We start from the raw sequence: 16924 nt of genomic DNA on the forward strand, positions 1-16924 counted from the left end.
AAACTCCTGTTAAATAGAAGTCATTACACACCTGCCATCATTTAAAGTGACTCTGATTAATCACACATAAAGTTCAGCTGTTCTAGTAGGATTTAACTGACGTTTTCTTATGCTACATTTACACGTGGCCGACTATTTTCATAAGCGTACATTTCAACCTCTCCGTTTTCAAAAATAAAATTGTGCACAGCTGACAGTTTTCAGAAAAGCGTTCGTTTACACGTACCCGAGTATATATGCCGTCAAGAGCACGCCAAACCTGTAGGTGGCGGTGTAACGAGAAGCTCAAGCCCACGTTAGCCAATCGGAATCCCGAAAATAGCAACAACCGCAACGAATCACTTCCTCTCTCTTCTCTTCCTCACTTCCTTGGCTGCCTAAACCGCCGTTTGTCTCAGTTTACATGCAAACAAAGTTTTCAAAAATCTCCACTCTGGCCGGAGTTTTTAGAAAGAATCGTTTTCAGAGGCGAATTCTCCGTTTGCGTGTAAACGAAGGGCACAAACGAAGGTAAATGTCTCCGTTTTTCAAAATAACCACGTACGTGTAAACGGGGTATTAGTTGCATCTCAGAGCAAATGCTTATATTTTTATTTTTCGCCCCTCAAAGATTTCAGTTTGTTTTTCAATTGAATTGTTGACATTATAGGTCACATTAAAAGTGGAAAAAAGTTCTGACATGATTTATCTTTGTCTCATTCTTTTACATCACAAAAACCTGGCATTTTAACAGGGGTGTGTGGACTTTTTATGTCCACTGTATTCAACCTCGAGCTTTCCAACAATGTCAGGTTGACCTCCTTAGAAATTGGGCGAAGTGGTACAGCCCAAAAAAAACGGACACATTTGTAAGTGAGTGTGATATACAAATTAAATTAAGTACAGTCCTATAGTGTGGGGTAATGCTTTACTTTACTTTGACACTACTTAAAGGGGAACTATGCCGGTTTTAAAAATTCATACATGTCATGTATGTGGTCTAAAGCCCTTTTTCTCATAGGACTAGTATGGGGACCTCTGGTAATTTGTAATAATTGCGGATGTCGTCTGTGATCTTAATCCAGTGCAAATCTGCAAATCGTGTCTGTTATTTCTCAAGTAAAAATTCCATATTTTGCCAAACACAGAGGTTTTGTGATAATATTAGTTCTGTGCAAAATTGCATCTCTGTCATTTGGGGTGAATTGGTAGTGATGGCCAAATGAGGCTTTGTGAACCATTTTCTTTTTTTTTTCTGAGCCCACTAGATGGCGCTCTCTCTCCAACAAAGGGTTGAAAACACACTGAACTACCATTCCTTTAACCTTTTTCTTTGAAGAGAGAGCGCCATCTAGTGAGCTTAGAAAATAAAGGCAATGGTTCACGAAGCTTCATTTCACCATCACTACTAATTGGCAATTATAAATAAGAGTTTTGACAAAATCTTGACATCATATCCGGGGGATAATGTCAGTATATTTGAGTAAAATATAGACGTTGCTTATCCTGTCGAATGTGCCGCACGAAACACAGACGTGGGGGGGGGGGTAATTTCTAAATCACATGAGGTCCGCCGGTAATACTAGTCCTGTGCAAATAAGGCTTTAGACAGTCCAAACACATTAGTAACAACACGGTCTCACGGCAGTTCGTGAAATGGTCACATTATTTTTAGTCCATTGATACGTGTTCACGGAGACGTTTTTGTCATTTTTTTCGTGGTGGCCAGCACGAAATGGTCTACAGGGAGATTAACGGGGGAAGCAAACGCAACACCCCGGGGGAGGACGCCTCACACGCCGGGAGACGGCCGCAGGGAACGCGGGACAATAACGGGACGGTTGACAGGGAAACAAAACGCCACAGGAGGGACGCGATCCCCAGCCTCCAGGTGAAAGTCCGGAATTGTTTGACCCATCCACCAACCCCCAACCAACCTCCTTAAGCAGATTTTCGTCATTTCATACTACTCACTACCGTAGTCGTGCTACATGAACTACATGAAGCAGGTCATTTAAAAAGAAATCTGGCTCCTCTGGCACCACCTACAGCCTGTATTGCGATTTGCAAAAATCCACCGCTCCCTGTTCAGATGCACCAATCAGGGCCGGGGGGGGGTGGGGTGTTTAACTGCGTGTCAATCACTGCTCATGCACATGCATTCATTCTCCCTTGTGGGGGGAGGGGCTTAGGAGACAGTTTTGGGCTTTAGCGGAAAGGGGGGAGGGACTGAGAAGTTGTCGATGTTCACATTTTTGGGCTAAAGGCCGTTTTACAGTTGTGCGTAGGCTCCACGCAGAGCTTTCTCCGTAGCCTACGTAAGTGGCCTGATGTTTATACTTGTGCGTTGGTGTGTGCATCGAGCCGGCGTGTGTGTGTGTGTGGGGAGTGGTGATAGAGTGAGGGAGAAGTGAGAGAGTGACGGCGATTAGCTTTGAAGCGAGTACTGACTAGAGTCCTAGTGAGAGAACCAAAGTATCTCCCCTGTTCTTTCTGACCACGGTGGGAAATCTGTAGCAGTAAAAGTTAACCCTCTCTTTGATTTCATGTTGTTTATGGAGAAGGAGAACCAGGAAATGAGTCGGGGGGGAAATGCAACGCTACCAGGCCACGGCTGAGCGACGTGCGTCGCTGCGACGTGTAGTTACATTTTTAGAGAGGTGCACGTCAGGCTACGGCCGTTGATTTTACGCACGACTATAAAATGGCCTTAAGTCCTGGATCTTCACAATCCTACCCACAGCACCTTTAATCATGCAATGAAGTATACAGTGTGGAAGTGCTCCATAGACAATGAATTGAAAAAGACATTACGGATGACACTGAGAGCAACCAGGGGAATGTTCTGAGTATATGAGGACATTTTCTCTTTCCCAACTGAGAACAATAGAATAAAGGTCATTTGGGTATAAAAAAGAAAAGAAAAGAAAATCTCCTATTCGTCCATGGAGAAGCGGATGAAGACGGATGGACATCACAAGTTTGAGACTTAGCCTATTTCTCTGGTGGCTTTGAGATGCTCATGTTCACATATCTATTGAACTTTCCTCGGCGATGGAAATAACATATTGGAATTCTAAATGGATTTAAGAGGAAGTTTAAAATTTGGGATTATGTAGGCTATGTTGTGGCACAAAAGTACAAAGTAAATAAATGCAAGTGGGCCTAAAGACATATAAAAGCATCCTAATTGTGATGATTGCCTTCTACATTTGCTTTTTGGATATTTGCAAGCTATATTTTGCAAGTTATATGCCAGAATGAAATAAATAAGGATACAAATGTTGGTAAAAGAACTGGTGCCGTGTGACATGTGGTTCCATGCTTCATCCAGCCCTGCTGATGAATGACTTCCCTAAAATAATGGCCCAAGTCATTTTTTCAGGTTTTTCAGAAAACGCAAAAAAACTGAACCAAACACTGAATATATATATTTATTAATAATTTTACTCAAAAAAGAAATTATGAAAATAAATGACTATTGACATACTAATAACATTGTCTGTCTATTATGCAACACAAGAGGAATAAATGACTTCTTTTTTGAACATGCCTTTGTGACATGAGGATGATGATTTAGGCAAGAAAATCTAATTTTGGCAAAAAATGGCTTTAGCCCATTATTTTAAGGAGGCGACGACAAACAGGCCTACAACAGGCATTCATCACCGGTAGGGGTCCCCGGATAGCCTAACAGAACAGGGCAAAGTAAGGTCCCAGCTCCAGCACATGGGGGTGTCACCGTGTCACTGTATACGCGCACAAGGGGCAGTGTTCTGGAAAGTGAAAAGTCAGCTGTAGTGGAAGACTCTGTAAATCACTTTTTTTGTCCCCCCCCCACCTTTCCTGTTGAGTGGACTAGCTTCAGTCACGGCTCCCACATCAGAAGAAACGTCAGTGTTTGATTCGGGGCTTGCCTTAATCTCTCGCGGGAGTGTCCTCCCCCTCTCCCCTCGTCCCCGGTGGGGCCAAATTTGGACCACCTGCGTCTGCGCTCGGCTGTTTGGCAGTTTTCGAAGCGATTCCTCCCTTTGAGCTCACTTTAAGTTGAGTTACTACGGTACTACGGTGAAGTTGGCCCGCGGCGGAGACGATATGTTTTGCCGTAATCAAACAGCGAGGGCGACCGTCGCCCGCGGCTCCGCTCTTGAAATGGAGATACGGCGAGGCAAGTTCAGAAAGAGCGTTTTCCTGGACACATCACAGGTAACTCCGATTGTCCGCCAGTTATCTCCACCTCAACACACACACACACACACACACACACAACAAACAAACACACAACACTCACACTATGGGGACTGTTTACAACTTGGACTGATCTCTCTCCCTCTGCAAACTTCTTTGACACACTTTTAATCATGTTCTGAAGGCGTGTGTGTGTGTGTGTGTGTGTGTGTGTGTGTGTGTGTGTGTGTGTGTGTGTGTGTGTGTGTGTGTGTGTGTGTGTGTGTGTGTGTGTGTCCTGCTTTGATTTGTGCGATGTCTTAATTCATTAATTAAACTGCACTGGAGAGCTATATTCTGCTGAGTTCACGTAGACCTACTCAAATGTAAAACCATTAATTGCAGCATTTCCAAACTACTTAGTATTTTACTCGACTCTAAACAAAAATAACATTAATATCCACTCTGAGACTTGAGAGTGTGCCTGCGGTACTAAGTGGCGGCTTGATAGTAACTTCAGTGTGTGATTTATGTTAAGTTCTGTTCCGTTCCGTCTCCTCATGGCGTGGTTTTAATATTCTTACGGTTTAATATTGTATAGTTTAGTTGTGATGCTGGCCCTTTCAAGTGGTTATTGCAAGACATTTGTTTTCATAATTGCTTGTTTTTTTTTTAAATGCATTAGGCTATACTTTTGCAATTTTGGTCTCAAGATATGTCTGCTTCCCTTGACATTCACCTTGATCAACTGTTCTCCCACACTGTCTTTAATTTTCAAAATTGCTCTTTAGCTCCTTGGCTCATTTGTATGTCTTTTTTTTTAACTGCTTTAGTGTTTTTATTTTATTTTTTTTCTTTAGCTTTATTTTAGTGCAGAATACACAAAAAAAGGGCTGCATCCAAAAATTTGAGAACTAGGTCAGAGCTGTAGCCTGTGTATCCCTCTCAGCTGTTTATCACTGGATTACTCTTCATGCCAATTTTTCCTCTTCCTCTCTGCAAAGCTCCCATGTCAACAACTGCTTTATATTAGCCACCGTTTGTCGGCAGAGCAGACAGGCTCAGAAGCGACCAATCTAACCTCTAATTATTTTTTTACTCAAGGGACACTTTAATGCTGTTTTGATGTAAAGTCCTCCCCTCTTGTCTATCTCCATTATCGTCCTTTCTCTCTGTCTCGCACACAAACGCACACACTTGTCACTTGCCTCTGTGCCCGGGGCAGTTTGGTTGTTCAGTCAGAAACATGTTTCAGTTTTAGTGGTGTTTGTGTGCATTACACTAAAACTAAACCCACTAGGGCTACAACTAACGAATTATTTCATTATCAATTAATCTGCCAATTATTTTCTCAATTAATCGTTTGGTCTGTAAAATGTCAGAAAATAGTGATAAATATCTATCCCAGTTTCTCAAAGTCCAAGGTGGTGCTTTTAAATGTCTTGTTTTTTCAGTCCAAAACTCAAGGATATTCAGTTTATTGTGATATAAAACAGAAAAGAGCAAGAAAAACTTCCTTATTTGAGTGTCTGAAAACATCATTTTCTTCAATTTTTGCATGGGAAATTACTTTAAAGGTCCAGTGTAGCCAATAACGTGTTTAGTTGTTCATTATGAAAATGGGTGTTGCCCGTCCACAAACATGTCCTTTTTCATGAATATTTACCTCCACTATCAATTCCAAGTATACCTTTTGGCTTAAAATTTTACATTTGTGTCCGAATGAAATGGGGTAGACGATCCATATTCATGTGCCATCTTAAAATACGTTAGCCGGTAAGGGACATACAGGACGTACTGCTCCGCCTTTCGCGTTTTTGCTGTCACATGATAAACTCACAGGTGCTGCTAATGGGTATCGTAGCTTCCCGGCCCTGGCAAGTTTGAAGAAGGAAACATGGAGGACCACACGTATTCAAAATCCAAATTCTTCTTCTTCACCCAGAAAAAGAAAAATGATATTGAAAAGAGCAAGACACCGTTTTTTTGACGTGTGAAGGCTACCGTAGCTGTAATACCTACTTTGAACTGAGTGGCGCGGGAGAGTTGATTGCGATATATGATCTCGACGCTAGATGGGAGAAATTCCCACACATTGGACCTTTAACGATAAATCGATTATCAAAATAGTTGGCGATGTTTTTCCGAATCAATTAGTCTCTGCAGCTCTGAAACCAACATTTTAGCTGAACGTAGTTTTGGAAGATCCGATTCAGAGAATTGTCTAGGCGATACAAGACAGAAAAAAGAGGGATGTGTGTGTGGAAGAGAATTTCAGGGATAGAGAAGAGGTGGGGGATTCAATTGTAAGAGGATATTTGAGGAATGTTAATGGTGCAATATGGCAAATAGGAAAAAAGATGGGGTATTGATTCTGTCTCTCTGCTTTCCTCTCTGAATATATCTTGCTATACACATTGTCAGCACGCGTACTAGTTGTTTATAATTCATATCACAGGAAAATGCCAGAGTCAGGCTCACTTGTATTGATGTGCATTCAGAATTAGTCTGATCTGGTGTCCGAGCAGCGTAAATTCATATCTGACACACAGGCTCATAAAAGGCCAATAATAAATAACACCTCGTGGAGAGGCAGTGTTGTTTTTGTGGTTAAATGTGTGCTCAGTATCTTAGGCGGAAGTGAATTATCTCATGTGTTTAGGTTTAGTTTCAGATGATGTGAGTTGATGATTGTCTCCGGGGGTGTACAAACAAGTGTAGGCTATTTTCCTCAGAGGCATTGTGATAAGAACAGTGGAACATGGAACATGGCCTTTTTTAGGCAGTGGAGGCATTCATGACTTATCTTGTATAATATTTATTAATGTATTTATTTGGCCAGCGGGGTCGGTTGAGGGTTAGATGAGGAGGGAGCAGAAGTGAAAAGAGGAGGACTGTTCTTTGCATGCTTTTGGGAAAGAAAAAAATAAATAAAAAGGGGATGGAAAAGGGACTGACCAGGCATACGCCGAACCATTACATTCATCTTCAAGGATATGCCACCACTAACTCATGTAGAGCAGCACAAGATTAATCGATTAATAGATTAGTTGTCAACTACTCAATTAATCGGCAACTATTTTATTAATCGGTTAATTGGTTGAGTTATTTTTTATGACAGAAAAGTAAATAATTTCGGATTCCAGCTTCTTAAATGTCTGTTCACTCTTCTGACAGTAAACTGAATATCTTTTGAGGTGTGGACAAAACAAGACATTTGAGGACGTCATCTTGGGCTTTAGGAAACACTGATTGACATTTTTCACCATTTTCTGACATTTTATAGACCGAACAACTTGATTAACCGAGAAAATAATCGACAAATTAATCAACAATTAAAAATAATCGTTAGTTGCAGCACTAGAAAAGAGGACTGTTCTCTACGTACATTTGGGAGAAAAACATAAATGAAAAGGGCATAAAAAAAGACACTAACCTAACAACCGTCACATTCATCTTCACGGATATACCACTACTAACTTGTATTACTTCATCCTGTTTAGTGTGCGTATTAGTTATTTATCAGGGTAAAGACTTCCCTTCCTTTCTTACCAAACAATCATTGCTTCCTTTACTGTGTAATCTGCTCTCCGCTGGTTCTCATACAAGATTAATTTGCGTCTCTGCCTTTGTTGCCAATGCTAATGATCCTCTTTCAGGGAATTCTGGCTCTGTGTGTTAGGGCTCTGTCAGTGCCACTGTGGAACCTGTCTGTGGCATTTCAATGAAGCAGGCTACCTCAGTGTGAAAGCACCCCCTTTTCACCATGCCAAGGAACATCACGTTTGTGTGGGCGCGCCCGTTTGTGGCAACATTTGAGCCTGTTATGTAAATGTGCTTATGGGAAGGTGGTTTATCTGGAATTTGTGTCGGTCAATGACATGTTATCAGAGAATGAAATGCACAAACGGCTGATAGAGAAAGTCTCGTTTGTTGGACCGAACCCAAAGTGGGTGGTGCCAGTTTTTTTTTGAAAACTCATTTGTATGTATGTGGGCAATGAAAATGTGTATTCGGTACTATGTGATTAGCTTACAAATTTAGTGTTTGTTGTTAAAGGACAATTCCGGCGCAAAATGAACTTAGGGGTTAAAAACGTATGTGTACCGAGTCGACCGTTCTCTGGGATATGTTTTCATGCTAATCGAATGTGTCTCTAGCTTGAAACAAGATACCGCAAACCGCTGATTAGCTTATAAAGCTAGTCTTCGGGGCAGAGGGTAAATCGCTAGCGAGGCTGAAAATAGCTTAGGTAGCATAATGAGGGTCCCTACATGTAAACCGAAGCATTGAGAACTTTGTAAGTGTACAGACAGTTTATTAAAAAGATAGTTTATAAAGACAGTAGAGTTCATGAATACAGGCAGGCGTCATCTTGGGAAAACAGTCACGACCAGTCGAACGACAAACGCCGCGCTTGAGCGATGTTACTGGATAGCTAGCGATTTACCCTCTGCCCCGAAGGCTAGCGTTAATCACCGGTTTGCGCTAGCTTGTTTCAAGCTAGAGACGTATTCGATTAGCATGAAAACATATCCCAGAGAACGGTCGACTCGGTACACATATGTTATTAACCCCTAGGTTCATTTAGCGCAGGAATTGTCCTTTTAAGGAGTAATGCTTGTAGAATCTTTTGAATGCACTAAAATGGCAATAAAAAAGCACTCCCAGTCACGATGAGTGTGTGTGTTAACATGCCTGGAGCCTGGAAGCAAATTTTGCCAAGACTTGTATAATTGATGTAGAAACCGCAGAACCACACTTTGAGGATTTATGTTGACTATGTACCTAATTATGGCAATCGGAATAAAAGATTCAAATGTTTAAAATATTGCCGGGTGCCAGTTTGACCTTTAGACATATATCCTCGGCTACTTGTTGTTTCCACGTGAATATAATTCAAGTGTCTTGGCATTATCAAGAGGAGTACCGACTCCACATCCTCTGAGGTCAGCTGCTGAATCATTCTGCTGTGGCAGTATGGTCAGAGAGTGGCAGGAGAATGAGAAATCAAGCAAAAGATTACATGCTCATATAGCATATGTCCAGAAATCCATCCTGCATCCGTCCTGTCGATCCTCTGCCTGCTGTTCTCAGCGGGAACAGAGAAGACATCTGCTTTCTACATCCCTCCTCTCTGATCCACAAGCCCACCAGTGTGTCTGTGGACTCTGCTCTGTCTCGGTCCTGTTCTGTTTCAGCCGAAGCCACCCAGGCATGCAGTTGGAGCCTGGGCTATCACGGTTATTATTATGGAGGTGGGGATGGAATGTCTTGTATTTTAATGCTCCGACTTATGTTTAGCTCAAGGATGGTCCCCGGTAGTCCACACCACTTTGGCTACCACCAGCTATGCAGGGCCAGGAAGTGGTTACGTGTGTGTGTGTGATGACACACCCATCCAACCACACACTCTCCCAGCCTGCAGGAGTGTATAGTATGGCAAGGTCTGGGAGTCTGGCTTTCGTGTTGAGTATAAGCTTAAACAGCTTTGGGCTGTGGTTTGGTTGGTTTTGGTGCTCTGCCCTTCTCCACCCTGTAGATCCTCACACTCTCACCCGTAAGTATCCAAACTGAACGCACTAGTGGCCTTAGTTAAAGTGTGGATAATATGGGTGTTTCCCTTGCTCCGCATATATTCATCCACCCTAAAAAGAATGTGTGGTCCCAACAGTAATGCAGTTACTCCTATTTTGAAATTTAAGTGAGGTGATGCAGTGTGTTTTTTTTTTTAGTTTTTTTTTAATGCAATTATACATTTGCAAAAGAAGTACTTGGTTTAGCAGCTAGAGAAATATATCCTTGTTTGTATTTTCTTGCTTTAGGGCTTCAACTAACAATTATTTTTTATAGTGGATTAATCTGTAGATTATATTGCAGATCAATCGATTAATTGTTTTGGTCAATAAAATATTACAAAAAATGGTAAAAAAGAATTTCGATCAGTGTTTCCCAAAGTGCTCCCAGTGACCCGAAGGACAACACAAGGGTTAATACAGCACCTCGGGGCTTTTTTGTACAGCATTTTGGTCAGCTTAAGCTGTGTTTAAATGTGCTCTGGAAATAAACTTTACCCACTTACTTTACAAGAGACAGGATTTAGAGAGCAATTCTCAACAAAGTAAACTGAAGTACATAAATCCCTTGTGTTGTCCTTTGGGTAACACAAGGGTTAAGCCCCAAAAACATTGCCGTCTAAACGAAAGGCACATCTGATCAAATATTTTGTCGTTTTCACCCGTGAGCGTATTCGTGTAAACGGGGCCTTAAGTAACTGGAATCAGAAACACTTTTTTTCCTCATTAAAAATGACTCCAAACGATTGATCGATTATCAAAGTAGTTGCTAACTAATTTAGTAGTTGAGAATTGATTAATCTTCGCAGCTCTATCTTGCTTTTATCCCAGGAAACTGTCGGCCCTGGTGTCATTTATCCCAAGTCTGAGATATTGTCTAACAGATGTGTTTACTGCAGATGCTTGGGTGTATGGTTTTTAGTTCAGTGGCAGACCTTGCACTCTGGGCAGCCTCATGTTGTGACCTGGCAGAAAGCTGTGATGAACTCAGCCTGTTAATGTAAGAATATATATTTGCTTCCCCACTTACACAGAGGGAGAGTTCATATAGATGTTGCCAGGACGACCCTTTTTGCCAGTAAGAGGAAGCACCTCAGACCAATCGCCCATTGAGAAAAGAGTCGTTTTCAAGGGATGCCAAAACTTCCCCCTGATTTCCCCTCTCAAGGCAGCCCTGTGTACCCATAGAACAATGAGCCATCGCTGCGCTGTAGCCCAAAACCAAGCCCTGTGCTGGGGCACGACATGCCACGAAAAGGGGCTCAGAGGCCTGGGGGTTCTTAGGAGTGAATACGTTCTACCAGAAATCTGATCAAAGTTACCAAGACTGGTCTATAGAGTTCTGTGAGAGTTATGAAATGAGATATGTAGCCCAATCTTACAAATTAGTGTGGGAGTACCCAGTAGTGCTTGAATCTGTATGAACTCTAAAGTGTGCTTGTGCAGCCCCAGGGCTTTCTGCCATGTTGAACACTGCAAGGGAGATGCCAGGGAAAAGTCTACCCCTTCTGAGACTCTTCCTTTCAAACAAAGCTCCAGCACTAGAGCTTTCTGATTGGAGGCTTTCTTTGGTATGCTGAGGGCAATTTTAACTAGCCAATGTTTAACTTTTTATTTTATTTTTTTTATTACACAAGCTTTGTGTGAACATCATTGTAGAGCACTTTTGTTCCCACTCAGCCTCTTGAGTGCTCGCAGAAATGAAAAATTGTTTAATCTCAGTTTCTTCAAGCCTTGAGTAAAATTCAGCCAATGTCCTCCTATTGTTCCCATGGTAATGACTGGACTGTTTGCTTAATGTGTTTAGTGAAAGACAGAACAAAGCTTTATTGTTCAAATCAAGTATTTAATAAGGATTCTTACTTTCACCATTGAATTCACATACACGCATTCTTTATCTTTTTATGCAACTAGGCAAGGTTATGTTGCAGTTTATTATTTACTACAGCAGGCCTGTTGTTTGTAGGGAAATGTTTTACATCAGATGTAATTCACGTAATGTCCTAGCTGTGAGGCAGGGGAATTCTTGTTCGTTGTCTTATTTGTTCATTTTCACTGTGAGCTATCGAAACAACAACAACAGCTGACGATTCTCATATACTTTGTTCACTTGTTGTTGCGCCTTGAAGGCCCTGCAGCTCTCTGTTCTTTCCTATTTAATATGACCCACACACACACACACCCCCCACAATTAATCTCATAGTCACCGGATGTCCTTCTGCGCTGGCCTTTCAAGGACAGCACTTTCTTTCACAGCCTTATCTTATCTAAGTCCCACTGACCGGACATGCTGGACGACCATTTAATGCTTGGCTTGGCCATATATAGAGGTTTAGTCCTCGGCGCAGCGGCCGCGGGTTTGACTCCGACATGCGGCCCTTCGCTGCATGTCTTTCCCCTTCTCTCCCCCCTTTCAAGTCTAAACTGTCCTATACAAATAAAGGCCTAAAGAATGGCCAATATAATAAGCTTTAAAAGAAATACTTTCATGTTCATGTCTTTTTTTTTTTTCCTTATTTAGTGCTTTGTTCCAGTGTCCTGCTCACAGACTGTAATAGTAGTGCAGGTAGCATCCGTGGTGTCACGCATTGGTTTGTGGATTGCCGTTTTTAAGCCTCAAATTTGGAACGTCGCCATCTTGTTTTTGTTTTTTTAAACCGGATGGTTTTCCCAATCTGGGGAGGATGACGCGGCCAAGCCAGTGTTGTTTATGGCGCTAAACGCTAAAGGGGGAAAGTAGCCTATTTTCAACCCGAAGCGAGTCATCAAGCGGAGATGTATCGGTGGGTAAATGCGAACCTCCTGGTACTGGCGCTATTCATCTGCATGTATTGCAGTACACACAAAATCAGCGGACTTTCCCTTAAGTTACCAGCTAGCGTTAGCGCTAGCAAGCTAGCTTTGTTGGCAGAATGCTGAACCACCCATTTTTAGGCGACGGAAATCATCCAATCAACTTTAATGAAGTGAAAACGCACAGCGAGAGGGTCAAAGTTTAAGATAAAAACATGGACGACACCCAAAAACAACTTCAGGTCTATTTTAATGTACACAGTGCCATAGATTTTGATTTGATTTATTAGACAGTAACAGAAATGAATGCATAACAAGATGCCATCACAGTGACATTGCACATTTAACAGAACTGTCGAGGATAACACAAGAAAGTTACAAACTTATTTCCATTGTGGTCCTCGTTGTAGTCTGATAAAGATGTCCAGGCAAGCTACAGCTGACTAAAAGGTACCTTGTGTACACTCAACCATATCCAAATACAAATAAATACAAATATATACATCAGAATAATAAATAAAATCGAATCTAATTAACATTTAACAACCATTCACCACATGCTCGATTAAAACAACGATCTGACTGGCTTAACTTAATCTCTACTGGGAGTTTGTTCCATTCCATTGCCGCCATGTATAAAAAAGTGTTTTGCCCAGAACAGGTCTTAAATCTACACGGAACTATGTCTGTGGCACTACCTCTAGTATGAGAGTTTCTAATAAGCTTGAAATAATCTTTAAAATACCTTGGCTCATTCTTATACAAAATCTTTCTCGTTAATCTTAGTTTCAACTGTCTCACCCTGTTTTCAACTGTCAGCCATTTTAATTTCTTAAGTTCAGAAGAGCCAACATGATCTCTATAGTTGAGATTTAAAATCAACCTGACTAATTTATTCTGTGCCGTTTGAAGTTGAACTTTTATCCTCTTGGGTGTGCTACTGTACCATGTAGTACAGGCATAATCGAAGTGTGGCTGAATTAAAGCATTTGCCAACATTTTTAAAGTGTCTTTATTTAGAAACTGAGCCTTACGAGCCAGAAATTTTATTCTTTGGTTCACTTTTTTGATAACCTTTTGACCCATACTTTCTCCACTCACAGAACACTTTTTGCTTCAATCTGGATACCACCCAAAGAAATGTCAAGCTCAGGAGTCCTACTCAACCTTATTTTAGAAACAAATAAAATAGATTCAGTTTTCCCAAGATGCAAAGACAGTTTGTTTTCTATCAGCCATTCACTTATATTTTGTAACTCATCACTCAAATGATTCTCAATAACTTTTATGTCCTTATTGGAGAACACCAAGGCTGAATCATCCGCATAGAGAAAAAGATTACAATTGCAAGCAGATTTCATATCGTTGATATACAAGAGAAACAACAATGGACCCAGGACACTACCCTGTGGCACCCCACACGTTATTTCTCTTGCCTCAGATAGAGTGCAGTTAATATCAACTCTTTGATAAGATAAGCAATGCTAGGCCTCTATCATGATTGACAGGTCAGCTTGTAGCCACGCCCTAAAGCATCCCCTGCTTTATCTTGCTTCATTTTTTTTTAAATAAATGGGACCATAATTTACTAAATAAACATCATGCTGTTTTGAAGACTTGAAACTAGAAAATGAGGCCATAAACCCGTTTATGAAAATGTTTACTGAGGTAATAAATCAAGTGAGAAGTAGGCTCATTTACTCATAGACTTCTATAGAAAAAGACTTCTTTTGGGCCAGCGTAGTCACTCCCTGCTGGAAATTAGAGTGCAAGTTTAAGGCACTTCCGCATTGTCTTCACTTTTCAGACCCGGAAGCTTCGTCCATTCATTTTACAGTCTATGGTTCTGATACTATTTAGTGATCTTTTTGCTGCTAATGGATACAGAGTAGACTGCTTCTGTGTGAGGGCCATACGTATCTGTAGGCATAAGTGTTTGGGCCGTGGAATGTGGTTAGTGGCTGTGGCTGTATGTGGCAACTGGTGTCAGGGTGCAGTTTAACAGCTGAGGGTCTGTTGCTGATGTTGCAAGTAAACCCCAGCCAGCCACCGATACAGTACAGGACTTCACTCAGAAAACAGACGTGTTTGTACGCATACAGGAAGTGAGTCACACATACTGTCAGTATCCTGTTCACAGATGTCTGCATCTCCATGTGTGCCTCCTTACCGTTCTATGTTATGAAATAAAGCGGTTTTGAATTTTTCACTAGTCATTCATGATAACTGCAGTTTGTCAGCCTCTGGATCACAGACGCACAGCTTCAGACAGTGACTAAGCAGCAGTGTCTCCTTGAGCAAGGTCCATTGCAGATTATCAGACACAGACAGGCTTTGTTCACCCGGTGTGCGCTGTCCTGAGCGAGGCTGTCACTGGCAGTGACTTGGTTAACAGACAGACGGAGAGATAGATGGTGGCGTAATCACTGGAAACTTTCCCACTCTCCAAGATGGGGAAACTTCCTTCATGCATCATCAGACCTGTCTTATTTAGTAAGCACCTTGGTTAGTGAAGTGGCAAATGCTTTTGAATCAGGAGTAACCCAGAACTGTTGCCATGCCAAGTCCCCTTTTTGTCTCCCCTATTTTAACTGTGTAATACTGGAGAAAATGTGACAATGGAAGGCTTTGGGTTCAACCCTTTTTTGTAAACTATCTCAGACAACATGATTGTCTCTGAGCCAGACGTTGTAAACATTCGGGGCTCCGCCCAAACTAGGGCTGCAACTAACGGTCATTGTCAATGAATGTGTGGATTATTTTCTCAATTAATGGATTAGTTGTTTGGTCTCTAAAATGCCCGAAAATGGTGAAAAAAATGTCAATCAGTGTTTTCCAAAGCCCAGGGTGACGTCCTCTTGTTTTGTCCCCAAATCAAAGATATTCAATTTACTGTCACAGAGGAGTGAAGAAACCAGGAAATGTTCACATTTAACAAGCTGGAATCAGAGAATTTTCATAAAAAATTACTCAAACCAATTAATCAGTCTTCAAAATAGTTTGCAATTAATTGAATAGCTGACAACCGATTAATTAATCGATTAATCTTTCCAGCTCTAGCCCAAACCTAGGGGGGGTTGGAGGGCGTGCTCCATTTACAGCAGCTACTGTATTTGCACTATTTTTCTAGCCATTTCACAATACAATGCATACAAATCTGTACATCATTTGGGAAAACATGATAGTTGCTAAGGGAAAGAATAATCCTGTAAAGCCTACATCCTAATGATAATGAAATTGGTTGACATTAAAGAAACATAGGCTACTATGGCTCTATACTGCTGCCTCTGTGTGTCCTTTCATTCTCCCCAATCCATCAACCTCAGCGCCTCCCTTTCCCAGGAGAGCAACGTTATGTGGGCCACACCACTTCTTTGAGCCTCAGCTCCCCTGACATAGCAGGAAAATGGGTCTTTTTTTGTCATGTACTGTAGGGCTAACCTACTTCCCTGATCCAGATTACACTATAAAGGAAGTCCACCTTTGTCTTTACCTCTAGACAGCCATGGAAGATTACGGTTTGTTTTATGTCCCTTTTATCTTTAAATCTATTGTCGCTGTTTGTCTTTGGGTACACACCCCACCAGAGACCTTAAACTAAACCTATCGAGCCCGGGGGTTAACAGACCGTGCAACAGAACTTGACTACCTCATGCCAAAGGTATCTTCTTCCCGTGAACATAAGACCCCCACTGTGTACTGCTCTGTTAAACATTGGCAAAAAGACACCCACACACACAGATTCCAATGTGTGGTTTCATTTACAGTCCTGGACACTTATTGTCAGTCCCCTTTGACTTATCACAGAGGGCTTGGAAACATGAGAGGCTTTGTTTCGCTATGCTGGACATGTTGAGAAATGGTTGGACTCATTTAACACCGATTTTTGTTTTTTTTTTTTTTTTTTTTTTTTTTTTTTTCTTCTTGTAAATCTTACTGGAGTTATCCAAATAAAGGTGGCTGGTTTGTTTATCTTTTACCACCCCTGTTATAGCATTGGTAACACACAAAGCAGAGGTGCCTGGGTTCTGCTACAGTTGTATGTACATGCAAACCAAACAGGTCAACGGTGGACTGAAGTTGAAAATACAAGTAACACTTTACAATAAGGTAGCGTGAACTCACATAGGCAGTGCCAAAAAGTCACTTTGCACCCTGTGTGAATCCATAACAACACTATGCTAAACGTTTAGCCTGTAACTTCACCAGGGACAAGTCATTACCCTCGAATTCAACATTGCCGTTAAGGCTGAAGAATATGGGGCATGTCTATGTCGGCGTACCCTGCGTACGTATCTTTGCTGCTGTTCGCTCTATTCAAGTCTCTTCTTTCATTTGTTTCTGGACAAAGAGGCTTTTTGTCCCATGCTTCTACACATCACATATACCTACCTGACGTTATTGTGAAA

The 16924-nt window shown here is 41.5% G+C and overlaps 1 protein-coding gene across 3 annotated transcripts in view; it reads left to right on the plus strand.

The window, feature by feature from the left end:
- The first annotated feature begins 3652 nt into the window (after positions 1 to 3652).
- The window catches only part of rtkna (rhotekin a), a 93731-nt gene continuing 80459 nt past the window's right edge, over positions 3653 to 16924 (plus strand). For all 3 annotated transcript variants that reach the window (XM_028577958.1, XM_028577954.1, XM_028577957.1), the window contains exon 1: positions 3653 to 4185. In XM_028577958.1, the coding sequence (XP_028433759.1) occupies positions 4075 to 4185 (111 nt within the window). In that variant the 5' untranslated portion in view covers positions 3653 to 4074. The remainder of the gene's footprint in view (positions 4186 to 16924) is intronic.

This window comes from Perca flavescens, chromosome 5, assembly GCF_004354835.1.
Source record: "Perca flavescens isolate YP-PL-M2 chromosome 5, PFLA_1.0, whole genome shotgun sequence".
Taxonomy (NCBI): Eukaryota; Metazoa; Chordata; class Actinopteri; order Perciformes; family Percidae; genus Perca; species Perca flavescens.